The sequence below is a fragment of the Camelus bactrianus genome, chromosome 10 (genome assembly GCF_048773025.1).
Source record: "Camelus bactrianus isolate YW-2024 breed Bactrian camel chromosome 10, ASM4877302v1, whole genome shotgun sequence".
Classification (NCBI taxonomy): domain Eukaryota; kingdom Metazoa; phylum Chordata; class Mammalia; order Artiodactyla; family Camelidae; genus Camelus; species Camelus bactrianus.
In genome coordinates this window covers 46,724,756-46,751,927 of record NC_133548.1, presented here as the reverse complement: position 1 = coordinate 46,751,927, position 27,172 = coordinate 46,724,756, and the positions used below count along the sequence as shown (strand labels likewise).

Sequence of the window (27,172 nt, the reverse complement as noted above, 5' to 3'; positions counted from 1 at the left end):
CCCCCACTGAACATGTTGTACCTATATAATTTGAAAATATTTCTGCTAAAAATTAAATATAAGTTTCTTAGTTATGTATAATAGTGTACAATTTACAAAGAAAGCTCTTTGCTTTAACCTCAAGCAATCCTGAATCTATGAGAAAATTTATATGTGCGTTTACAAGAAAAGAGGAAAATACCGGTTTTCCAGCCAACAGGGCAAAGATGCGCAGTCTCTCATCCTGGATGAAGCAGTCAGCCTGGAGCTGATGCCAATCCACCAGCTGCATAGTAAGCAGCTCACGGACTGACTGGCTGCCAACCAACTGGGATAAAAGAAGGGCAAGACGATGATCACCTACAAGAAAAATGGAAGTTCTCTGGTGATGAGAATTCACAGACTTGGGGAAACAATGGGGGTCATTATCTTATTTCTTCTAGCCCGAAAGAGGGAGAACTGAACACCTGAGTGCTTTCTACAGTAGTGCTAAAATATTGACAAGAACTTACCATTTTCTGCTTGGGAAAAAAATCTTCAATGTAGTTTAACCTAAATTACATATAGATTGTATAGTATGCAGAGTTCAGTGTCAGATCTCTATTACTTCTGTGACCCTACACAAGGCACTTCATCTGTAAAATGGAGGGAAATGTCATCTGGTTCAAAGTGAAAACTGAGATGACATAATTGTAAACATGCCCAACTAGTAAATACTATATAATGACACAGAAATGGCAAATCAAACCTAAAGGAAAAACATATGTATGTATGAGATAAAGAGAATGGTTGAATCTTTCACTCTCATGGGTCCAGTATCTCTCTTAATAAAAAAATTTAAGTACAAAGGCCTGGGGCAATAAAAAGATTCTAATTAACCAGAATGTGAGAGGATGGAAACTCCAGTTGATGATAATTGCCAGTTAAACTGTGAGTTAAAAGAATAACACTCTGCTTCAGCCCTAATACATACCTCCTAAAAGTCAATACTCCTTTTCCTTTTGTTTTTGGGTCACTGTTTAATGACTAAAGTACTGTCCTGCCAGAAACTAAGGCTCTCATCTCAGAGTTTCCTTCACAAACTAGAGAGGCCTGGAGGAAAGAAATCACGCATCAGGAACACTTCTAGAAATGTGTTAACAGGCCAAGCTGTCTCCCTGATTGTATATATAGGCAACCAAAATATGACTGGACTATGATTCATGTGTTAAGTGTTGCAGCCCATCTGACCATGAGCTGCTAGTATTCTAGGCAAAAAATAGTAAAAGAAAAGATTATTTCTGTATATCTACTGGACAAATTTTTAGAAGAAACTGGCATGTCATATCTTGATCCAATCATTTCATTAAGATCATCTCTCTTTGCTCTGATCAACCATTCAGCTTTTGCCAATCCTTGATTTTTCACATAGACTTTCCTGTTAATAAGAACATAAATCTGAGCAAATGGTAGGATTCTAGAATACTTCAAGTTGATTTTGGTGTATGGTGCGAGGTAAGGATCTAAATTCATCTTCTGCATGTGAATATCCAAATTTCCAGCATTATTTGTTGGTGAGATTATCCTTTTCACATTTAAACCATGGCACTTTTGTTATAAATTAACTGACTATAAGTGAAAGAGTTTTATATTTGGATTCTCATTACTCTTCCATTGATTTGTATGTTCATCCTTGTGCCAGTTCCACATTGTCATAATGCTGTAGCTTTATGGAAGTTTTGAAATTAGAAAGCACTGAGTCTCCTAACTTCATTCTGTTTCAAAACTGTTTAGGTTTTTCTACATTTCCAAAGGAGGATCAGTCTATTAATTTCTGCAAAAACATCTGCTAGTGATTTTGACAGAGACGGCATTGAATGTACAGATTAATTTGAGGACAAGAGACATCTTAACAATACTGAAATTTCCAATCCATCAATGGTTCTCAACTTGGGTGGTTTTGTCCCCCAGGGAACACTCGGCAATTCTGGAGATGTTTCTGGTTGTCACAACTAGAGGGGAAAGGACTGTTTTGCATATAGGGCAGAGATGCTGCTGAATATCCTACAATGCCCAGGACAACCTCTTACAATGAAGTATTACCAGCCAAATAAGCCAACAGTGCTGGGGTTGGGACATATTCCACAAATATAGGACGTATCCTTATTTATTTAGATTTTTACTTCCCCAGCAATGGTTTTCAGTATATAAGCCATTTTTTTTACATTTGTTCCTTAAGCATTTTGTTTTTTCTGATGCTACTGTGAATTTAATTCTTTTAATTTCACTTTTTGGGTATTTGTTGCTGATACATAGAAATACAATTGAATTCTGAATACTGATTTTTGAATCCTGAGACCTTGCTCAACTAGTTTATTAATCTCACTACCTTTTCTGTAGATTCCTTAGGATTGTCTACATACAGAATTACACCTTCTGTGAATAAAAACAATTCTATTTCTTCCTTTTTAATCTATACGACTTTTGCTTCTTAATCTTGTCTGAATACACTGGCTACAACATCTATTACAATAATGTCCAGAAATGGTGTTCTCAATCTTAGGGTGAAATCATTCAGTATTTCAATATTAAATATCCTGTTAGATGTAGTTTTTTTATAGGTCTGCTTTGATATCAGGACAATAATGTCATCACAGGATGAGGTGGAAAAAGCTCCCTCCTCTACTTTCTGGAAGAGAGGTAGAAAATTGGTATTATTTCTTCTTTAAATTTGTGTTCACCAGTGAAGACATCTGGGCCTGAGCTTTTCTGAGGGAAGATTTTAAATTACTAATTCCATTTTTTATAGATCTATTTAGATTTTCTACTTTTTCTTTCTTTTTTGGGGGGGGGGTGTCAAAATTTTATAGATGTTAATATTGGCTAAAATAGAATTAAGATTCAGAATTTTAACCAGCCAAAGAAATTCAGATAAAATCAACATAACATACACAGAGAAATCATGGTACACAGTAATCATTTCATATCGAGTTTTACACAGAATAATATTTCATGCATGTGACTCTGTCTTGGAGAAAGGCTCCAAATGTGTGAATTTTTTAGAGGCACCTTTAAGAATTAGATGACTTTTCACTATTTCCCTCTCTATTCTATGCAAAGAAGTCACTTCAAATTTTAATTTTGATCACAGGTGCTCTATTAATAATGAAGAAAAGATATTTCATAGTTGTTGACTTTTCTGATTCTGATATGTAGTAATGACCATAAAAGAAAAAACATGGGTATTCCTGGGCCCTGGAGTTCATTCCCCTCTAAAGGTTTACTCCTATTCAGTAAGATTTTCTACTTTTTCTTGAGCTTTGGTAATTTATATCTTCCTAGGAATTTGTCAATTTCATCTACTTTCTCATAGTATTCCCTTTTCTGTAATAGTAATGGTCACTCTGTCATTCCTGTTTTTGGCAATGTTTCTTTCCTCTTTTTTTCACTGTTAGTGTAAAGGTTTATAAACTTTGATGAATGCCTCTTATTAAAGGATGGGGAACTAAAAATATACAAATATATATAGGAGGTCCAAAAATTAAACTTCTATATATTTATTTGAATGAAATAAGTGAATTAGTGCCAAACACATATGTTTAAGAAGTTCAGAATATTGTTTACAGTTGGTGGGGGAAGTGGGAGGTTGGAGGGGACAACCTAGATGTCAAAAAAAGGAATCTGCTAACATGGTACATTTTATATATATTAAAAGAATACTAAGAAACAATTTACTATAATATCTACATTATAGGACATTATAGAACAGAGTATATATATAGCAGAATATCATCTTCGAAAAGTTCACATGCGTATGTTGTTCTGTGTATACATATTTGTATATACATTATATATTACAAAGTAAACACTGCAAATACAAATTGCACATTGAAATGTTTGCAGTGATTAGCACTAAAGGATTTAGGTGACTTAGCTTATTGCTTTTTTCTCATCTACATTTTCTAGTTTTATGTAAATGCATGTGTGGCATATAAAATAGAAATAATTTTAATTAATTAAATTTAAAGTTTAAGGTTATAAAAGGAAAACTAGAAGACACATTCCATATTCTAGAGGAACCAGCAATCTTCCTGGGAAATTTATACCTAATACTCAGGTTAGAACATAAGGGCAAACCCACAATTAAGGGGTGGGGACAGTGAGTAGGAAGTAGGCAGGGGTGTAGAGAAGGACTGTATGCCCTACCTGACTGCTGGGCCAGAGAGCAGGCCTCACTGATCCTCTTCCCGGTGAGGTAGCTGAAGACAGCCTCCACAGGGTTGTCTTTTCGGGTTAAGGAGACTTCCTCCTCAATTTGAGGTGCAGCAGTATGGGACAGCCAGCGAGAGAAAGCTCTTCTTCGTTCCAGAATCTGAATGTATTCACCAGGCTCATCCAGCTGGCTATCAAGCTCCTTCAAGTGGCCCCACAGAGCTTCACATAATGTCCATGTTAGGCTCCAGTGCTTCACAACTAAGAAAGTGACAGGAAACCAACACAATGATATGAAGTCATAGATGGAATCACTTTGTGGCATTAGAAGTACATAAACTAATAAACACCCCAAACAACAACTCAAGTTGATTTCCCTGAATCTGTCTCTACTTCACTCAACTGTGTCTTAACAAGGTCCAGGTGTGTGGTATAACAGCTTGCTCACTCCATGATACTTATGTAACAAATGTAACTCTATGCTCCTTTAAACAGGTTCTGCTAACATAATTATGGCTAATATAATCTCTTATGATAGAGGAAAGTCCTCTAATTTGATCAAATTCTGTTCACAAAACGCTTTAGGAAATACAAAGTGTTCTAAAAACTTGTGAGTTGAGTATTCTCTGCTATAGGCACAGCTTAACATTTAGTGAGCCTAAAAAATGCTCAAACATTTAAGAGTAAACCACCTCTAATCTACACAATGTAACTATACAGTAGTTACGATCTTCATTTTACAGATGAAGAAACTGAGGTATACAGAATTAAGTGACTTGCTCAAAATTACAGGCAATATGTAACAGACTCTGCTCTCATGTAGCATGTCTGGTGGGGGAGACAGTTAAAATAGTGCTTGGTAGGGATGGGCTGGATTCAAACTCAAGTAATTGAAGTCCAACTCTATACTCTTAACCACTACGCTATATTGCCCTTCAAGAAGGGAAACAAAAAGGAAGCACTGTTTACTACCTTAAGTTACTTAGGAGCATGCACTGGGAATATGACTTACCTATTTGAAAAGAAGATGAGACAACTGAAGCAAACACAGAGATGAACATAAACAATTTCCAAAACGTGTGGTATGGAACATTCCAAAAATAATCTCCATTTTTCAATAAAGGTCAGGTGAAATGTTGTGTGAAACGTGTGATTTTTCTACTTGAAATAGTACCCAAATTAGAAAAGCCCTTTATCAAAGTATTGGTTCAGAAAAACACGGTCATCATAGTTATAAAGAGATACCAGTGAGAGAGGTCAGGGAGGGAAGTTATAACCACCAAAGTTGTTGGGAAGACCAAGTGGGACTTGAGTTGGACATGGAAGAACAGGTGGTATTTAGAAAAGCAAGAAGGAAGAATCTCTCTCTCCCTATGTTCTCTGGGTGGGGAGAGATGGAATTTCATAAATCTAAGGGATTTGATCTGCTACAGTTCCTTTGAACAAGAGCATAAGAGTACTGATAAACAATGATATAATTTCTTCCTGTTTGGGATTTTCCTCATCCCAACTCTACAGATAACTGCAAGCTCAGGCATCCTCCCACTACACTGGCAGAAAGAAATGTGTACTCCTAAGAACATATGCTCCTCCTGTTCCTGAGACATCAAAGGTTAGAAGCATAGTCCATACTCACTTTGTGCTTCCAAAAAGTCTCCTGATGCTTCTTTAACCCAATCTGCATAGTCATGAATGACAGCAACTCCCGGATTGGGGACAATGAGAGGACACAGCTCATCCACATGGACAGTACTATGTTTTAATTTAAGCTCCAGAGGTGTCTGGTATAACTGCAGGTCTTCATCTGGCTTCTGTTGCCTCAAACTGAGTTTTTCCAAATGAACCTTGAATGGAGACTCAGTTAGGCTACAAGGGCAAATAACAAACAAGACAGAAAATGACAGATACTAGAATTTTCTGCCAATCAAACTTGTTTCTTTTTATGATGACAAATAAACAATGTAAAACATTCCACTGTGATTTTAAAGACATTTTGTTTCCTAAAATCAAACAATAACTTATTTGACATCTATTGAGCAAACACATTATCTGATCCATACATTTAGGATCCCAAGGCTTCTTAAGCTAGATTATAACAAGCATGGGAATCAGTACAATCAGACTTGGAAATAGCCTCTGTAATATATCTGGATACTATGAAATCTAATGGCCAAAAGCTATTTGTGGACACGTGCTTCTCAAATCATACTTAGCGAGGTATCAAAAGTCATGCGGCTAATAAGCTTATAGATATAAGGAACTGACTCTCACTTAAGACGAGCATATAGGCAAACTGGCCTTGATCCAATTTTTAAGATTGATATTAACAACCCCTAAAATATCACAACATCATAGATAACCTAGGTTTAGGATCAACATTCCTAACTGTGAGGTACAAGAGATGCTGTTTTTTTTTTATTTCTTCAAAATCAACTTTGTAAACTAAGAATAATAGGTGACCATAGATACTTAATCTGTAGTAAAGGTAGCACAATTTGTTATAATTATAAAAAGTGAACAGAAAAATGTTACATATCTTGTACAAAACTGTATGTATACTGCCTAATAACTACCACAAAAGTATATATAGATAATCAGTAGTGCATGTATCACTATAAACATACATAATATTAATGGTGGGGATTATGTAGAAATATATAACATACATAATTACCAGATTTCCTTATTTCCAAATACTTGTGTACGGGTTATCCATAGCTCATACATCTACCTTATTAGGTCTAAGATATAGGAAATGTGCTTTAATTGAGACTATGTTTTATATATGAAGAAATCACAACTATCTAAGTGAGAAAACAGAAAAATGACTAATGCAATAAAAAGGATGAACACTCAAGGAATGCTGCCGCATTAGCTTTGGGTCTGTTAAATTTCCAACTATAGTTTAACCATTAGGTAAGTATCATATACATTTCATACCCTCCCTGATGATACAAACGGAGTTATTAATCATTTTAATTTTTAATTATACAAATATCTTCTGCTATCTAAAACTGTGCTGAGATTTTATCTAGAAAGATCACAAAGCAGGGCCCTGACCTTGGGTCTCTTGGTAATGAAAGGTTTTTCTCACCTACCATATTGCCTTCCTTAAAAAGCATAAGGAAATGTAACTCACGATTTAACAGCTGCTGGATTAGGCAGGAATCCATATTCCATAGACTCAACAATCTGATGATTTTCCAGTTCCTGAGAGCTGCACAGCTGTTCTCCACTATTAGCCAGAGTCCAGTTGGGGCCCCAACCAACCCGAAATGAGCGTCCCATAAACAGGGCCATGTCCATCAAGAGTTTCCCCTTTCCATAGGTGACAGACTTTTCAAGAGGGACTAGGCCTGGTTGCCTGCGTGTACCCACTGTTTTCAACTGAACCTCAGGGGCTGGGCTGGGCACCGTGAACACAGAGGTCAGGGGTGGAGGGACAGACCAAGGGGATGTGGATGGGATATTCATCAATGATGATGTTCTGGGAGTGCGACATTCTTGTAAAGAGGCACTTGGTGAAAGGAAAGTTCCACTTGTAAATTTTGATTGTAGCAACCCACCTACTAAAATAATGAGAAAAAGACTATTAGGAAATACAGTCTATTGATTCTTGAACAACAACCAGCAAAGTTGAAATTAGTTTTATTAAACTAATTAAATCAGATATAGATGGCCAGAAGCAGGTTATATATCAGACTCTGCAGAAATTACTTTTTCAATCAGGAAATCAAGGCAGGAATTCTAATGATGATGATGTCAACAACAATAACATTAATAACAAACACTATTACTATTTAAAAAACTATCTAGCACTTACCTGCAGCAGAATCCATATAAGCCATATGTATACATTGTTTCATTATTTCATTTTATCCTTCAATAACTTTAAGTGAAGAATATTACTGCTCTCATTTTATAGGTAGGAAAACTGGGCTGTTCTGTTACTTGTCCAAATCCACAAAGCTACTAAGTGGCATGCCTGAGAGGTAAGCCCAGATAAGTCTGACACCAAGGCTCATGCCCTCATCAGAATGCCAAATGCAACCCTTTCTTAGTCACTATAAAAAGTAAGATCAGAACTCAAATTCCTAACACTCCAGCACTCAGTGCTAGACTTAAGGAAACAAGAACCCACTGAAGCATCTTGTGTTGCATATATGCCTTTTAGAAGGATAGTTCTTGTTACTATTGCCTGTTTCCTATCTAAAGCAAGGAGTTAGTTATTGAAGTATGAGGTTTCATGTAGTGCTCATTATGGAAAAGGCTGTTATAAAAGTTTAACTGATGCTTTATTATTTTTTTTTAAATGAAAGTTTGTAATAAGGGCACTGAAAAGAATTGAAAAATAAACATTTAGTTTTTAAGACAACATAAACAAATCTCTTCCTAGTAGTTCCTCTGGCTTTCAAAATGTTCTGAAATTATACCTGCTTATTAAGTGCTTTGTTGATACCAACACTTGACCTCCAATCCACATAGTTACAAGCTCACTAGAAAAGAAAAAGCTTTAAAATGAAACAGGTAAATGCTTCCCTGGGAATTTGGGAAGGTTTAGGGCAAAGCAGAAAAGCTTTGTGTATTGTAAGAAGCAACAGTTGCCCTTGGAAAGCAGTAAGGATAGTGTTAGAACTATACAGAGTATAGTGCAGGACGATACGCCCCTAAACAAAACACAAATGCCTTTTTCTCCATACAACTTCTGCATCTGCACCAAATAATCTTGTTTTTTTAAAAACGGGCCCCACCTAACATATTTTTAAGAGTACGTTTCCTTTGGCATCTTTATTATCAGATGCCTTTAGAGGGATATTTGCTAGAAGTTGACTCAACTTAGAAGAAGATACATGAGTAGCTGAACTTTATGGCTTTCTTGTAAAACAGCATTTTTTACAGTACCTAGTGAACGGGATTTTGATGAGTGAGTTGCTGAAATGGGGAGCCTGGGAGAACAGATTTCTTGAGAAGTATCTGCTTTAGAAGGAAGGCGACTGAAGCGTTGATCCATGACCATATCTACATCTTCTTCATCAGCAAGCAAAGATGCTTTCATGATCTAAAAAGGTAATACTTATAGAATGAATATGCTCCCCAAATGCAAAGGCCATAAAAGAAAAATACAGTTTACAACAACCAATAAAAAGTTCTGTCTCAGGCTGTGTCCAGAGCTAGTATAAAATTGTGTGACTGACTCCATTACACTATGTGTGCCTGGAGGATAGAAGTTATGTAAAACTCCTCTCCTTTGTATATGCAGTCTCACCAGAGCCTGGCACACAGCATTACTCACATGTTTGCTCAATGAATTAATTTCAAAGTCAAAAAGAAGACAAAGGCTATATTCATAATGTGACAAAAGGCATAAGCAGGAGCAAGTGGAGACAGAGCTTAAAGAAACTTGTATCTATGTTTTTTTTTTTTTTAACTTTTGTGGAGCACTTTCTAGAGCCTCAAAACCACTCTGAAGTAAATGAACTATAAAATGAATATTTTATAGAGAAACATCAGTGCTCACACATATTAAATGACTTGCCCAAAAGTCACATAGTAATGGTTACAAAACTGAAGTTAGAATCTAGGTCTTCTGAATCTCCATATAGCCTTCCCTCCACAAACAGGAAAATGATGCCCAAACATGGGCCACATTCCTGTTTCTTCTCATTCCAATGACCACTCAATGCTCTTAAGTGATTAATGAAGGAAAAAACCTGATGTTATGAAAGGGAGATAAATATTAGTTTGGATTCCTGGTGTAGTAAGGATGGGTTAGGACTTCACCTGTAAGACATGTGGATTAATTCCCAGTGAAGATGCAATGTGTGTTGAGGCGGACACAGGTTCCTGATCCTCAGGCACGCTCTCTTCTAACATGGAATCCAAAACTGGCTCCTGGGTGATATCTACCATGTCACTGTCCAGTTCCACAACCCTCCCTAACTGCTCCACCTCTGGGCTCTGGCTCTGTAGATAGCAGAAAGATTAGGGAAGCAGCATTAAATTACACCAAATAGACATAGAGCTTCTAGACCATATTAAGTTTATTTAGAATAAAACAGTATTAGATTCTGCCCATTCTATTATAATGTGAGGTAACAAATTTGCTAATGAGGATTTAATAACAATTACTCCAAAGTTCTTCTATTAGTACTTAGGATCTAAATGAGGATTCATGGAATCACCCTTCTGCAATGTTATGGTCTGCTGTCTGCAATCTATGCCAGCACTCACCCTGAACAAATGGTAGCCTTCAAATAAAGATTATGCTTTCCCTGATTTAGCTAGCAACTGTAATTTTCTGATTCACACAGGGTTATCCTGCCCTTACACTGCCTTGTAGCCAGAAATCAATAGGCCAAGAGAATAAAAGGGACAAGTATCAAAGTCTTCAGTAACTTTGCATTTTCTTAAAGAAAACATTTAGAAATAAAATTTCTAGTTAACACACACAACTTTGACCTTGGAATTTATCTTTTGAGTGACTGAATCCTAAGGTTAACTGGGTTCTACCTGCACAGTACCATGTCAGATGAGGAATGTCTACTCTAATTTCCCAAAGGAAACACAAAATAACATGAGGAACATTTTCAATCCGGGAATAATTCATTTATGTTTAAATGTGTCGAGAGTTATATTCACATTTATTAAGCAGTTTTAAAGATACAGCCATGATTAACAGTATGGTTTAAAAAGGTAAATACAAAGCTGAAACACACTGTAAAATTAATTGGCTCAGAACATTTCATTAAATATATCCTAAAGTCACATACGACTTGGTAAAATGTTAACAAGGGGCTAAACCAATTTATGAAACATCCTCATCTAAGAGTTCTACCAGTTATCTTTCTTATATCATCTGTAGATTGCTAAACCCCTACAATTTTTTGGTTTATCTTTCACAAGTGGCCTATTTCATGCAAAATTTCAAAAGGATGCTATTATACAACAGATGGTTTAAAAAAAGTTTCATGACTTCTTTGGACCAAGAAACAATTAGTGTAACTGTTAAAAACTTATTTTCAAAGGTATATCTATTACTCCTCTGCATCCCTTCCACAAATATCCTCACTAAAAAAATGATTACTCCCATCTATAACCATACCAAAAAAACCCCCCAAAAAACTGGGGTGTTGGATACAGTGAATTGCCACTTTAGTCGTGAACATTCCCCAAGGACTGCTCTAACAAAACTGGAGGCTAGGTAACAGTTAAAATGCAAAAATGGTACTTTTTAAAACTCCCCAGACTCTGTAAACTTGTCAGAATACCCTCTTCTGCTTGTTCCCATAATATTGTCTGTACTTATTTTACATAATGTACCATGACATATTATTTCTTGTAATATATATACACACACACATAAATGTGTGTGTGTATATATATATTTGTCCTACCAGATTGTGAAGGCTTGAAAGCAGAGATTATAACCTACTATTTTATGTATCTAACACCAAGTAGTGTTAAATCCAATATTCATCAAAACACTTTATTTCTACTGCCTAATGCAGTGCTTGCTATAAGGTAGAAAATGCGACTAATAACTATAAAAGGATAAAGAGTGATTATAGGTGGGAAGAAAGGAAGAAGGGGGAGGATGGCTCCAATTTTTTATACTATTCAACAAACGAGTAATAGTAACAGCAAGACATGCTCACTTAGAACGTTTTGGCAAAGTGGGAGGATTTCATCAAATAACTAGATCAGAGTCCTATGGGACTCAGCCTATCTTGAAGAATGCCAAGGATCAAGATTTTATTTGCTTTACCCTTATGCGTAGACTTCAAACCTAATAGGCTAATATCGTCGAATAAGTGAACAGGGGAAAAGAATTACTATGAAACTATGAGGTCCAGGCAAAATCCTAGAACCCCCGTGTGTGAATTTTAAGTATATCTAAGTAATTGCAATAAACTACCCCAAAAGAGGTTACTTTTAAAGAAATCTTGGGAGAGCAGGTGCTTCTTCAAAGCCAGTCCTAGAAAGAAAAGTAGACTAATAAAAAATTGGTGACTCAGAAGAAATTAAGGAAGGAAAGAAGGAAAAAGAAAAGAAGTCCATTACAAATACTAAGTACACAGACACTATTTGTAAAATGACTGTCTCTTTAGATACATGGAAGGTCAGGTTTCAGTACTGAAACATTAATGTTTTTGGAAATCTCGATTCTCTAACTCATATAACAAAATCCTAAAGATAAAATATCTCTTAATCCAATAAAGTAATTCAAATAAGTAAAGTATATCAAGATACCCTTATTCAATGAAGGGTGAATACCCAATCCAAGGTCAAACCGATGTTTAAATAATTCGTATTGTCCTCCCAGCCAAACAGCTTAATCCAGTATAACTACTACTATTGCCTGCCTCCAAAACAATCTGTTTTCTAAGTGCAAAGAATGTTTTATGTTCATTTTGCTGGAAAATCAGCACTGTCAACAATATTGTGTTCAAGGGAAATTCCATAACAGGGTTTCAAAGGCCCACAAGAATGTGCATGTTTATACACATACATTCATGGATATTACTGCAGGAGGAATATGACTCAATAACATGAATATATGAAGCAAAAGGACTTTGTGGCTATAGAATTATTTTATATATATGTAATATATAAAAACTAGATAAAATATGAATGAAAATATATAGATTCACTGGATAAATTTAGATAGCTGCCACTTTATCTTTTTTTAAAATGTAAACAAAAGATAAAGTGGAATTTTATTCTAAACCCTAATCACTTTTTTCCTTTAAAAAACTTTTTTATGAAGTACAACTATAAAAAATTTATTTGAATGCGCTCATCAAGTGAACAATTATTGAATGCGCTCATCAAGTGACTTGCTAAGTTTCTGAGCAAGTCAACTCGTTTGCTTTGACTGTACTGAACACAAGTCACATTTCAGAATAAGGCTGAGAGGAAAAAGCAACGTGTCTCTCTACCTCAATGCCAAAGATCTGACAAACAGTTCTGAACCCTGGGTGTGTATCTCAATCACCTGACCCTGAGCCTCATGCTAAATCTATAGAATCAAAGCTCACCAAGGTACTGAGGCAGTCAGCTGAAAACTAAGTCTCAGATGAGCATTTTGGAACAAATGTTCTAACTACCAAACAAATGTTTGCAACCGCCTTAATTCATCTGTGTGATGAAGGTTTTTCTGCCAACATTTTCCCTAACTTAAAAGGCATAAGAGATTACATAAAAATTTAGTTACCTTTCTGTTTTCTGTTTGCTTAGATTTACTTGCTTCTTTAGGAGCAAAGCAAGGCTTAAGAATGAAATGCAAAGAGGGGACTGAGGAAATTATATAAAAGGTAGTAGAATAAATGTAACCATTAAACAAAACCAGTTTCCTAGCCTCAAAGAATCCCCCCACCCTCAGAGAACCTGAGAGTGTGTACAGAGGGGAAAAAAAGCTACAACAGACTGAAGGACCACCACATCACAGAAATCAATCTCTTCAGGAGGCCAGGTGACAATGTGAAGACAGTCATCTTGATGCTTGGATGAGAAGACGATGCTGTTCCCAGTTTATTCAGATGGTTCAAGTATTTTCCTCATGCCAAGTAAAATGTAGGTCTCTGGTACTAATAACTAAAAACTGTGCAACCACTAGCATTTCCCACCCACCTCACACAGGTCACTGGGCATCACAGTTGAAGAGTTCTCCAGAATCACACATTACTAGTCTAACACATTAGCGTGAATATCTAAACAATCTACCCATTTCTCCCATTTCTGCTTCGTGCACCCAAAAGGTCAAAGACCACCAACTTCCTCTATCAAAGAGATACCTGAAAAAGATACCTATTCATTGTTCTCATTGCCCATCTTAATCCTTACCACCTCTTTTTCCTAGACCTTGTTCTGAAATTTTTTGGTGCTCAACTTTTCAAAAGAACTCTCACCTAGTGTAGTGCCATCATAGAAATTTACAGATACCTCTTACTATTTGTATTCAGGGAATTAAAGAGCCTAAAACCACTGATGTGATATCAACAGTACATAAATTTTCTGTCTGTCCACAGAGAAGCTTTTCTTTTCCAGCTGTATATTTAGGATCCTACGTACTACTTTTATTGGCAGAAATGAAGGCTAACTCTTATCTTAGAAATACATGTAAACGTAAGATTAAAAAACACTTTGGAAAGAGAATTTATACAAAGTATGTGAGTCAGACAAAATGAATATGGGTAACTGGAAACTCAAGTCCATTTATAGCCATTTCTTAAATTCAGAAGAGATTTCTTGGGGCTATTCGAAATGCTACAAATAGTATAAAGATAAGTCAGCATATGTCCCATTTCCCACTTATTGGACCCCCCCCACGCGCAAACATGAACATACGTACACAACAATCTGCAGACAGTGCCTCCCAAGAAATTATTTAATAAATCATAAAAATCGCACATTTTAGCAGCCATAAGAATTGTAGCGTGGAAAATTCCAAAGGTCCTGCTTTTAGCAGCTGAGAGGTAGAGGATGCTTTACAAAGAAATTCTGTATCAAGTTCTCTTCTTTGAGGGAGTATGGCAGCAAAGAAAAAAAATTTTTTTATAACTTGACTGAATATAAACAACATCCAAATGAAAGTAAAACTCTTTACGTGTTGGCAAAAAAACTACCTGATATTTAAAATACAAACCTTTCCTTACAAGGACAAAAGGCATATACTGGCTTAACAATACTGAAAAAGAGTATGATACAAGTAACTGCAATAAACAATGCAGCCCCTACTCTCTCCAAGCCAAGTAATTCATTTGTATTCTAAAGCTTTATGTATTTTCATAAAGATTATGTATTGTTAAAATACAAATATCAAGAGATTACCTGAAGTATAAGTGAACAACTTGAGAAAAATGGAGTTTAAAAACCCTCGCAGAAAGCTAATTGAACTTTTTAAAAATCCACAGAGGTAAAGAATAAGAATAAACTGCACATTAGATGGTCAACAAAAGTAGGATTTACTTGGCATCAACCTACACAAGCAAAATACTATCTTAAGTTGATCACTGAGCAGAGAATTCAGAAGTCCAAATGAAAGAGAGGGAGGTGTTTAAGAATGACAATCTGTAGAAGCAATGATCCAAACAGCAAGAGAATTCTTTAAATCTCTCAAGTAAAAAACAGATGCCAGTACCACCTTAAGCCCTCCTTTGTACTTGTCTCAATATGATTGCCAATACATTTGTACTCTTCAAAGTTCCAGGTGTCACATAACAGCTTTGTACTAGCTGAATGACTTGCTTTCAACTTCTGTATCATGGATTCCATTCAAATTCATTGTCCTGTCTCTACCTGGGGTGGAGGTGCTGGTTTGCCATTAAGAGCCATCTGGAATGGGGTGGCCTGGCCTGCAGGAGGCAAAGGGGCAGTCTTCAACTTCTTTGTACTAGTTTTGGATGGCCGTTCCTCCTCCTCTTCATCAGAATCCTGAAGGCCATACTTAGAAAAATGGGAGACCTAAGGAAGAGAAGAATCCAACAAAATCAATTTTAACACTATTACATTCAGAAGGGTTTCCACAATGCTTGCCCTTGCAACCTTGCAGAATTAGCTTTAAAAAAAAAATCAAAATATTTAAAGCACAATGAATGTCATTTATCACACTTTACTGTTTTCCCAAGATTTAGATGTTTGGTACATGTAGTACTCATATAATTACTGAATATATTAATACAGGAAACTATATCCAAAAGAGCCCTTACTATTTTCGCATCTACATACTGTCTAGTTCTTCTCTACATACACAAAGGCCTTCAACAGGCTAAATAATCCAACTGGCCTAGAAGAGAGAGTCCACTGTACTAAACTATCAAGGAAAGAAGTCAACATCTACATCCCCAAAATCTTTAAAAGAATAACAATTATTTAGGAAGAGCTGATCTATCAAGAGACAAAAATTCTGCCTAATGTCCCTAATGATGCCACAAATTAGAAAAACCACACTGTAGAGGTGTATCTAAATGGTCACAAGATAGGGTGCAGGATTTGAATCATCAGCCCATAAAGTTTGTAACTGCTCCCTTACTGCTCTGGGGTTTAACAACATGTGTAATTTTGAGCATATTATTATGTGTCTCTGTATCTATTTTCTAATTTGTAAAAACAGAATTTGAGAGGATCCCTTCTAACATAGTTTATAACTATAGTTTATAAGAACTAGGCTTATAACTTCTATACACTATATACTGTTTATAATGTCTAACTACAGTTTATAAGAACTAGGTTAAGTGACTATACCTTAAACACCCAAGAACCTGTTTCAGGACGGTACTCTTTGAACTGAGCTCCTTGTTTCCTTGAAACTGCTTCCAATCTTCCCTCATAGTTGATATCAGCAAGTCGATCTGGGCTCTTTATTAAACATCGAGATGTTTTATCTGTTGGCCAAACTCCATCCAATGTAACTTCAGCCTTCCTATAATAAACAACCGAGTGAAGTGTAAATGTTTCATATTTAGGACCAGAAAGCCAAGTAACATCTATATAAATAGCAAATAAAGCTAACTGTGTTACTTTGGAATTATTCTGCAGGTGTTTCATAAACTTGAGTCTTGCCTCCCAAGGTAGACTGGCTTAAGAGCAAGGAATTACCTCTACACCAACTAAGTATCTGATTCTAGAGTGTCAAACTCCTTTTATCTGATTTTAGTAACACTTAAGCTATATACATCCTTAACCAAGTCCAGTGCTTATGGACTTAAGATCTTAGTGAAGCTCTTAAAGTGCTATTGTAAATAACAACAATAGTAATAACAGTGGCAACTACTAACAATAAATGCCTGCAGAATGAGGTATGAGGAACATCACAGTATTAATCATTAAACAGTGAGTGTGAAGAGGACTATAATAATGGTAATGTGCTTCTTCTAAGAGCAATATTTGAAATCAAGGATATGTCCTATTCATTCTGTACACCTTGCATCTAGTACAATGACTAGCATATAATAGATGACTTTTTAAATATTATTTTATTGTAGCAAAGAAGTATGATAGAGGTTACCATTTAACCATTTCTAACTGTACCATTCAGTAGTATTAAACATATTCACATTGTTGTGTGAACAATCTCCAGAACTTCTTCATCTTGAAAAACCGAAACTCTACCCATTAAAAAACAACTCCCCATTTCTCTCTATGTCCAGCCACTGGCAACCACTATTCTACTTCCTGCTTCTATGAATCTGATCTCTAGATGCCTCAAATAAATTGAATCATAGAGTATTTGTCTTTCTGCAACCGGCTTATTTCACTTAGCATAATATCCTACAGGTTCATCCAAGTTGTAGCATGTGTCAGAGTTCCTTCCTTTTTTAAGGCTAACATTCCATTGTGTGTATACCTCATGGCTACTATGAATAGTGCTGCTATGAATATGGGTATGTAAATATTTTTTCAAGCTCCTGCCTTTAATTCTTTTAGATATATACTCAGAAGTGGAATTGCTGGATCACCTTTAATTTTTTGAGGAACCATCATGCATACTCTTTTCCATAGTAGCTGTGCCACATTTTACATTCCCACCAACACACAAAGGCTCCAATTTCTCCACACTTTCACAAAAACACGTTACTTTTCTTTTATAGTAACCTCCTAAAGGGTGTGATAGCTCACTGTGGTTTAAATTTGCATTTCCCTAATTATTAGCAATGTTGAGCATCTTTTTTATTTTTACTATTTGTTGCCTATGCATTTAGAGTTGGGCCTAGGAAATCCTTGTTCAATATGTTGTGAAACTTCTCCAATGCCTTATTCTAAGAGTTTTATGGTTTTAAGTCTTATGTTTAGGTCTTTGATTCATTTAATTTTTATATACAGCATAAGGTAAGGGTCTAACTTCATTCTTCTTCACATGGATATTCAGTTTTTCCAAAAATATTTGTTGAAGAGATTGTTCTCTTCCCATCTCATGGTCTCGGCAAGCTTACAGAAAATCATTTAATCATATATGTGGCTATCTGTGGTACTGGTGAGATTCTGTATAAAATGAGGATGAATTTTTCTATTTCTGCAAGAAATGTAACTGGTCAGGGGGAAGTACAACTCAGTGGCAGAGCGTGTGCTTAGCATGTACAAGGTCCTGGGTTTAATCCCCAGTACCTCCATTAAAATAAATAAATAAAAACCTAACCCCCCCAAAAAAAGACTGACTAAATAAATAATTAATTAAAAAATCTTTTTTTTAAAAAAAGGACATGCAACTGGGATTTTGATAGGGATCGCATTACATCAGTAGATTGCTTTGGGTAAAACAGACATTCTAACAATTTTAAGCCTTTTAATCCATGAGCATGGGCTATCTTTCCATTTATTTGTCTTCCAATTTCTCTCAGCAATGTTTTATAGTTTTCAGTGTACAAGTCTTTTGCCTCCTTGGTTAACTTTATTCCTAAGTATTTTATTCTTTTTGACGTTACTGTAAGTCAAACTGCTTAACTTCCTTTTCAGATAATTCATTGCTAGTGTACAGAAACTCAACTGATTTTTTTGTGTTGATTTTACATCCTGCTACCTTGCTGAATTTGTTTATTAGCTATATGTTTTTTGTGGAATCTTCAGGCTTTCTATGCATAAGATTTTGTCATCAGTGAACAGAGATAATTTTACTTCTTTCTTTCCAATTTGAATGTCTTTTTTTTTTTATTTAATTGCTTTTGCTAGGACTTCCAGTATTATGTTGAATGGAGGAGGCAAAACTCAGCATCCTTGTCTTATTCCTGATTCCACAAGAAAAGCTTTCAGTCTTTCACTACTGAGTATGATATTCACTGTGGGTTTTTCAAATATGGCCTTTATTATGCTGAGGTAGTTTCCTTCTATCTCTGTTTTGTTCAGTGTTTTTATCATGAAAGAGTGTTGAACTTTGTTAAAAATGCTTTTCTGCATCAATTGAGATATCACGTGGTTTTCTTCCTTCATTCTATAAATGTGGTTCCTTATATTCATCAATTTTTGTAGTTAAGCCATCTGTACATTCCAGAAATAAATCTGATTTGGTCATGGTGTATAATCCTTTCAATGTACTGCTGAATTCTATTTGCTAGTATTTTGTTGAGGGTGTTTACATCAATATTCAAAGATACTTGTCTGTAGTTCTGCTTTGGAATCAGGGTGATGCTTGATTCACAGAATTAGTTAGGAAGTGTTCCCTCCTCAATTTTTTGGAAGAGTCTGAGGAGAACTGACATGAATTCTTCTTTAAATGCTTGGCAGAATTCACCAGTGAAATAATCTGGTCCAGCATATGGGGTTGGGGAGCTGATTACTAACTCAATCTCCTTGTTAGTTATAGGGCTGTTCAGATTTTCTATCTCTTCATGACTCAATCTTGGTAAGTTGTGAACATAAATCATTTTAACTATGGCCCTTTAACCTGTGGAAAAAGATATTAGAAGCTACTATCTCATACTAAAATATAGAGAAAGAGTGAAGCATGGCCACAGCAGAAATAAGAAAATAAATACTATTAAAAAGTATTTTTGGAAACTAATAATTGGACCTGATAATATTATAAAAAAAGGAGTCAAAAAGGTCACAGTGTAGCATTTATCACTTATATTTTTAAACAAAAGTAGACAGACAATAATCATACACTGTACAGTAATTCAAAAAAGCTAAGCTGCAAAAAATTTATAACACAAATTTGTGCTAACAGAGAAAAAATTGTGATTTAGCTGATTATTTTCCAAATAGGTAAATAAATTCATACCTATTTAGTCCTTCACCCACAGGTGGTTTTTGGTTATCATCTAAATAGACAATCACTTCTTTCCTTCGGATATGCACAATATCATCTAAATTTAGATTTGTCAAATTCACTTCTCCTTCAAAATAGATTGAACCATAACCTATAAGGCAGAGTAAACAGTTAAAAACTTATCTTGTATAGAGGGCAAATATCTACTAGTAAGCAGTTTTAAACATTAATGAATGTTTTAAATCATCTAGCAACACTTTGAATGGGTTATTTCATCTAACATAAGTATTAGAAGGTGATATCAAATACAGTGTTAACCTGATTTAACATATGCATTTTCACAGCACTTGTGTTATCCTCAAAACAGCCTTTAAAAATCTCTTCCCAAGTATCTGTACTGCTGCTCAATAAACAACCCTTAGCCCCAGCCTGCAGCATGAATTAAAATACCCAAATCCTTCTTTTAGTGTTAAAATACAGCAAGACGAGATTTTTTTACCCAAGAAAATTAAATCCGTAATAACTTAATATGAAGTTGAACCTAAATATCACCCATCTCTTGTCAACAATTCAATTTTCTCACTTAGTATTTCTTGCTGTTTACAGTATTTTCTTTAATTGTTGAAAACTGCAGTAGGTCAAATACTTACCAAAGAATGTTACAAGGTTCTAGTCTTATTTTGTTACTTGTCAATCAGCATCTAGTCACGCCAAGGTGGGTCCAAATGTAGGCAAAACACAAATTCAGCTATCAAGAGCTTCCTTTACTTAACTACAGAAATAAGGTGTAGATCTCTGGCTTATCCACTAACTCACACTCACCTTTACGACCAATAGTGAAGTCAGAGACGATGCACTCTCCTTTATCATTGGTAATTTTAGCAAGGTCATCCATGGATGGAATAGTATAGTAACCAACCTTAGTGAGAACAATGCCTATGATAAAAGAAACAGAATATAGTATTAGTTGTGACTTTCCTTAATTAGAGAATATTCAGTAATATTCATTTCACTTTTTCCTTTTAAAAAATTTCCTACAAAAAGGATAATTTAAAAAACTACCTGAAATAATCGGAACTAAATTTTTATGTAAAGAGAAAGTATACTGAAATAAAGCATTTTTCCAAACTGGTTTTCTAAGAAACACTACTCCCGGGGGAAACCATTTTTTTTTTTTTAAAAAAAAAAGCTTTCTGGTCAAATAACTTTGGGGAACATGCACAAGATAGTATATTACAGGTTATGAACCCCCCCCAAATCTATTTAACCTTACTTAATCCAGTGTTTCCAAGACTTAACTGATCACAGAATCCTTTACAAATGACACCCATAAACATACTGCACTATGAAAGGCATTCCATAGAATACATTTCTGCGAAAGACTTATTTTTTCTTTTATTTTACACATGGAAGATGCCCAAATCCAGGATTTTGTCTTATACAGTAATTCAGTGGTAGAGGTGGAACTAAAACTCCAAACCCAATACTTTGTTTTGTATCTTGTCTATAAACCTCTTGTATCTTTCAAATTTACATCTCCAAATTGAGAGCTAAAATCAAGATGAAAAGTCCTACATGAGAAAGTTCCACAGACAAATGGAAACCTAAAGGTCTATATTACCATTATTTTAAAAAGTATTAACTAGGTAGATTTCTGAAGAGATAAAAGAAAACATAGTACAGGTATGTTTGTTCAATCACTCCTTGTTCCATTTATAGGTAGACATCATGCTAACTCGCTCTCTGAGAGAGAAAGAGCTTAAGGCTAATATAAGATCAAATTCCAGCCTCCAGTAAGGCCCATTCATGGTTAACTTGCTTCTCTATGCACAAGGTTTTGAGGGCTGTAAAAGTAACCCTAGGAATGGAATTCTAAATTGGGAGGTAGTGAACAAGGTCAATGAGAAAACTAGAAAGACCAATATGTAGTATCATAATGAATTCACGTAAATGTATAAACACAAATATACTTGGGATTCTTAATGTGAAGGTATAAAGTTTTTCCTTAGGGCACCAAGTGACTAGAAGATATAAATGAAGGCAGTAAGATAATCAGATACAGAATCATTTCACAGACACATCAAAAAAAACTGTAAAATAACCTCAATGTTCACTAACAGAATGGAGAAACCAAATGTGTCACATTCATATAATGAAATACTACTCAGCAATAAAAAGAATGAACTGTCAGTAAGTATACAACATGGATAAAATTTCATAAAAATTAGAGTCAAAAAGAGTATGTATAACATGATTTCATTTATATGAAATTCAAGAATAGGCAAAACTGGGGGGAGGGTACAGCTCAGTGGTAGAGCGTGTGTTTAGCATGCATGAAGTCCTGAGTTCATTCCCCAGTACTGCCATTAAAATAAGTGAACCTAACTACCTCCTCTCCCTCCAAAAACAAAAACAAAAACAAAATTCAAAAAAAAAAAAAGAAAAGAATAAGCAAAACTAATCTATGTGACAGAAACCAGGCTGTGGTTGGCTTCTGGAGACAGGGACACAAAGGAACTTTCCAGGATGAAAGAAATATTCTATCTCTTGATTAAGTACTGGACACTTGAGAATATATATGTCAAAATTCACTGAAATGCACATTTAAGATCTAGGCACCTCACTATATAAATTGCACCTCAGCTTTTAAAAATGGGGGGAGGGGAAATGACATTCATCAAAACCCAAATGAGACGTTAAATCAACACAGAAAAAAGGCAAACTTTAAGCATCTGATCAACATATTACAATTTTGCAGTTTATACTAGTTGTTTCATGGCTTAGTTGGGAAAAACTAATCAGTTCATTGTTGGGAGCAAAAAAAGAAAAGCACAAAACTGAGGTGATAATAAATAACCATAGCAACCACTAACACATGAATCCATATACTAGTCATTATGGTTTACACGCTTAATCTACTTGAATCTCAAAAACCTCATATGATAAGTAATTACTGCTATCATTTTAATTAAAAAACCAATAAGCAATCTATGTGAGGTTATAAGGCTAGGAAAAGTTATGAGAATAGTCTCTGTGGCTATAAAATATGATATATTTAAATTATACCAGGATACTTAATAAAATGAGTATTAACTACACCAAAAGTACAAAATATGAATTACAAATCAACCAAAGCACCAGTGAAAAGTGTTTAAATGTTAACTTCCATAAAATGCAATAAAAAAGATTTAAAAGTTCAGAAAGCTGACTTCTACTATGTTGAAAACCTGTGACAAACAAGAGGTCACAAAAGACTGGTAAGAGATTACTCATGTGAGGATCTGAGTCTGACCTGCCGGATGCATATTGTAAGTATTTTCTATTTCTTCTCGGTCATCCTGCAGTGACTCCTCATGAAAAGAGGTCTCTTCACTGCTTCCTTCCAGCCCATTTCGCAAGGCAGCACGCATGTTTAATGCAACAATGGTGTCATCCACATTGTTGCTGCTGTTATGTTTATTTCCAGCACTCTCTGGGGTTTGAGGAATGGGTTTGGCAATAGGGTTAGTATAAAAACGTGACACAAGAGAATCATCATCTCCATCCTGCTGATGGTTCTCATCAACTGGTTTGCTCAGAAAACTGAATCTGAAAAGGGAGAAAATAAAAAATACCTTAGCCCCTTGTAATAGTAGTAGTAACAATGATAGCAGTCAACCATTACTAAGCCTTTACTAAGTATCTTGCACTGTTCTAGCTTATTCCATGTATTAAAAGTTCTTATAATAATCTTGTAAACAATAGGTTACTATCATTCTATTTTATAGAAAACTCAGACACAGAAAAATAACTTGTCAAAGGTCACAGAAAAATAATCACTATAAAATCTGGCTATAGATTCCATGCTTTTAACTGAAATATTTTCATGAATGAATGAATGAATGTGAGCATTCCAATTTTTAGTTGGGTGTGTGTGTGTGCGCGCTCTACTATGTGGGGGTCAAATCATCAGTGGTGAATTTCAAAATAAAAAACTGAATTTTTAGATTTTTAATAGCAAGGTATTAGAATTCAGCAAGGTATTGGAAAATGCTTCATTAATGAAAAATCAAAATTGTTATCCAAAGAGAAGAAAACAGGAGTGCAAGGACATACATACAAGGATTTTTCACTGAAGCATAATTCTAAATATAGGAATACCAAAATAATCTAAATGACCTCCACTAGAAGACTGACTGAATTATCTTACATTCACAATAGTTACAGCGTCATTAAAGATGGGGCAGATTATTCGTATCAATGTGGAAAGGTGTTTATAATAAAATAAGTGGAAATAAGCAGGTTACAGATTATATCATTCATGCATAATCTCTAAAAACCCTAAAAATATATACCAAATTATTAAAGATTAGTGTATACAACTGCACTTCTTCCTTTATGTATTTCTCTAATGGGTGTTTTTGGTTGTTGTTTAGTTGGTTACAACTACGTATCACATTAATAATGATCACAAACAAAATATCCCTTATTTTTAGGGGGGCAAGGGGTGTCATATGCATGCTAACCCTGTCCAAAATGACATACATGGATAACAAAACAGTTTTGCAGAACTAAATTAGAAAAACAATCATTTTAAGGGATAAAGTACTCAAGAAGCAAAAACATGACATAATTTCCAGGTGCTCATGTGCTGTAATACTTCTATGCAATATTCACCAAACTTCATAAATTTTCATAGCATGAGTCAGTTTTAAACTCAGAATCTCTTCAAAATGAGAACAGGGCTCTCTACCAGAAATAACCCAAAGCAGAATTGTTTACCTCTCTCCATTTTCTGGAAAATCAGACGGTGAAGCTAGATCTTCTGAATCACGATTAACAGGAGAGAAGAGATTGCTATTATTAAGGTTTTTCAAAACCAACTTCTTAATGCTCTTCCTATAATCAGAGACCAAAGGAAAAAAAGAACTCAGGCACACATAATTAGGTCACATACATTATCTTAAAACCTGGAGTCGAAAAGGGCACTCTTATTCAACTCACATACCTCTAAAACTGACCTAAGAAATTCAATTCACAAACTTTTCCCATCAATACATAATCAGAACATAAAATCTCAAACATATTACACTGTAGTGTTTGGCAGAATAAGCGAAGCACATCAAAACCAAGTAAGGAAATCCCCTTGAAAACATTCTAACTTTTCTGAACTTCCTGAGCACTTTGCCCAGACACTAGTTTACTTATCACACTATGTTGTATATTTCAATTATTTCTCTACATGACTTTTCTCTCTTTAAGTATTTTTTCTTTTTTGGCAGTCAAGATTTATGTCTGCTCCTCCATAGAACTTGGTATGCTGCCTTGAAGGAAAATAGGAGAATAGGTATTTGTTGATTAAATGAGGAAGATTTCTTTAAAAAAAAAAAGAGTAGTAAAAAACTCTGATATCTAATGATGCAAATGATCACAAATACCTGAAATGTTTAGGTTTGTGTATACAGTAGGTTTACTTGAGGCAAGAACCTCTACAGTAAACAAGCTTTAGGCAGAAGAGCACATAAGATATTTTTTTCAAAATTTTATTGTTTATTGAAGTGTAGTTGATTTACAATGTTAGTTTGAGGTGTATAGCAAAGCAATTCAGATATATATACATATATCTGAAAAAAACGTATTTTTAGGATTATAAGATATCTTAATTAACCTCCACTTAGGCACTGAGAGCCAACTAGATAGTGAAAAATGACTGTACCAGCAACCTAGGGAGACAGTGGCACAGGGAGATGTCTGGTATTTGGGGTTATTTTTCTCCTGGGAACTTTTGTGATTCCAAGAGGAAGACTAAGAGCCTGATGGTGCACTTGACAGTCTTGTGGAACCAGGGAGACACAGACTGAGCCACCAAGGTGATGGGGCACTAGTGAATGCCACTTGTTTTGTGTTGGGACCTGGAAAGTCTTTACCACTGAAGTTAAAAGAGGACTAAAAGTAAAAAGCAGGTGACCCTAAGTTCAGCTTTGACTCATTTCAATAAGCACCCATCATAAAAAAAAAAAAAACCTCTGAACATTAATATCATTATCCTTGAACTCCAGTTACTGCCAAGAAGTTTTCTGCCAAGAAGACAAATGGCCAATAACCCCATGATAAGATATGCAACATTACTAATCAAAAAGGAAATGTAAATTACAAACATGAGGTACCACTTCACATCCACTAGTATGGCTATGATAAACATAACAGACCAACCAGAATATAACAAGTGCTGATAAGAATATGGAGAAAATAGAAACACTGTGCAATGCTGGTAGAAATGTAAAATGGACGGCTGCTATAGACAACAGTTTGGCAATTCTTTAAAAGGTTAAATACAGAATTAATGTAGGACCAAACAATTCCAGTCCTAGGAATATACCCAATAGAATTGAAGCCAGGGACTCAGATATTTGTATACTAACATTCGTAGCAGCACTATTTGCATAGCTAAAAGGTAAAAACAACCTAAATGTTCACCAACAGACAAATGGATAAACAAAATGTGAGATATCTACAACAGATTCTGGATAATTTTTAAAGGTACAACAAAGATCTGCTGATGGTTTAGATATGGAATGTATGAAAAAAGTCAATGATGATTCCAAAGTTTTGCCTGAGCAACTAGAGTGACAGAAATGCAATTACCTGCAGTAGGGAAGGTTTTTAGATGAAAGAGCTTTAAGGTGGAAGATCAGGAGCTCAGGTGTTGGATATATTAATTTTGAAATGTCTATTAGATATGCAAGTAGAGATGTTGAGTAGGGCTACATATAAGAATTTAAAGTACAGGAGGGAGGTCCAGGCTGGAGATAAAAAATTATTAGCCTATAGATATTTTAAAAGCCCCGAATTAAATTAATCACTTTGAAAGCGAGTAAAGATAAAGTGATCAAGAACTGGGCCTAGGGACATTTCAACTTTAAGAGGCCAGGAAAAAGAGGAACCAGCAAGAAAGACGGAAAGAGCAACCAGTAAGGTAGGAATAAAACGGGAAAATGTGGGGTTCCTGGAAGTCATTCAAAGTAAATCAAGGAAGAGGGACAGAATAACTGTATAAGTACTTCTGATACATTAAATAAAGACTGTTAAGAGCAACATCACAGAAGTGGAAGCTGAGAAGGGGACACGGTATTAAAAGCAAAATGTGTGCCTTTGCACTCCAATCTTTTCTATTTGTATATCATACTTGTAAATCCTAAGGCCTGGGGAAACTGCCCTTAAAGTTGCTGATCTGACGATCGGACTGAAAAAGGTGAATCTAAGCCCTTTTTATCTACTCTATACCAAACAATTTGCTAAATGCTGGGGACATAAACATGAATT

At 35.2% G+C, this 27,172-nt stretch overlaps 2 protein-coding genes across 6 annotated transcripts in view; one reads left to right on the top strand and one right to left on the bottom strand.

Moving 5' to 3' along the window:
• The window catches only part of ART1 (ADP-ribosyltransferase 1), a 44,465-nt gene extending 41,971 nt beyond the window's left edge, over positions 1–2,494 (top strand). Inside the window, exon 5 of the mRNA XM_074372530.1 lies at positions 1,753–2,494. Within this exon, the coding sequence (XP_074228631.1) occupies positions 1,753–1,811 (59 nt within the window). The 3' untranslated portion in view covers positions 1,812–2,494. The remainder of the gene's footprint in view (positions 1–1,752) is intronic.
• The window catches only part of NUP98 (nucleoporin 98 and 96 precursor), an 81,663-nt gene that overhangs the window by 8,946 nt on the left and 45,545 nt on the right, over positions 1–27,172 (bottom strand). For 4 of the 5 annotated variants that reach the window (XM_074372515.1, XM_074372514.1, XM_074372518.1 and 1 more), the window contains 12 exons: positions 24,632–24,748; positions 23,163–23,458; positions 20,693–20,806; positions 19,883–20,021; positions 16,414–16,591; positions 15,469–15,633; positions 9,952–10,134; positions 9,073–9,229; positions 7,310–7,739; positions 5,807–6,036; positions 4,165–4,431; positions 182–339 (listed from right to left, as the gene is read on the bottom strand). In XM_074372515.1, the coding sequence (XP_074228616.1) occupies positions 182–339; positions 4,165–4,431; positions 5,807–6,036; positions 7,310–7,739; positions 9,073–9,229; positions 9,952–10,134; positions 15,469–15,633; positions 16,414–16,591; positions 19,883–20,021; positions 20,693–20,806; positions 23,163–23,458; positions 24,632–24,748 (2,434 nt within the window). The remainder of the gene's footprint in view (positions 1–181; positions 340–4,164; positions 4,432–5,806; positions 6,037–7,309; positions 7,740–9,072; positions 9,230–9,951; positions 10,135–15,468; positions 15,634–16,413; positions 16,592–19,882; positions 20,022–20,692; positions 20,807–23,162; positions 23,459–24,631; positions 24,749–27,172) is intronic. The other variant, XM_074372516.1, reaches the window with a different exon arrangement.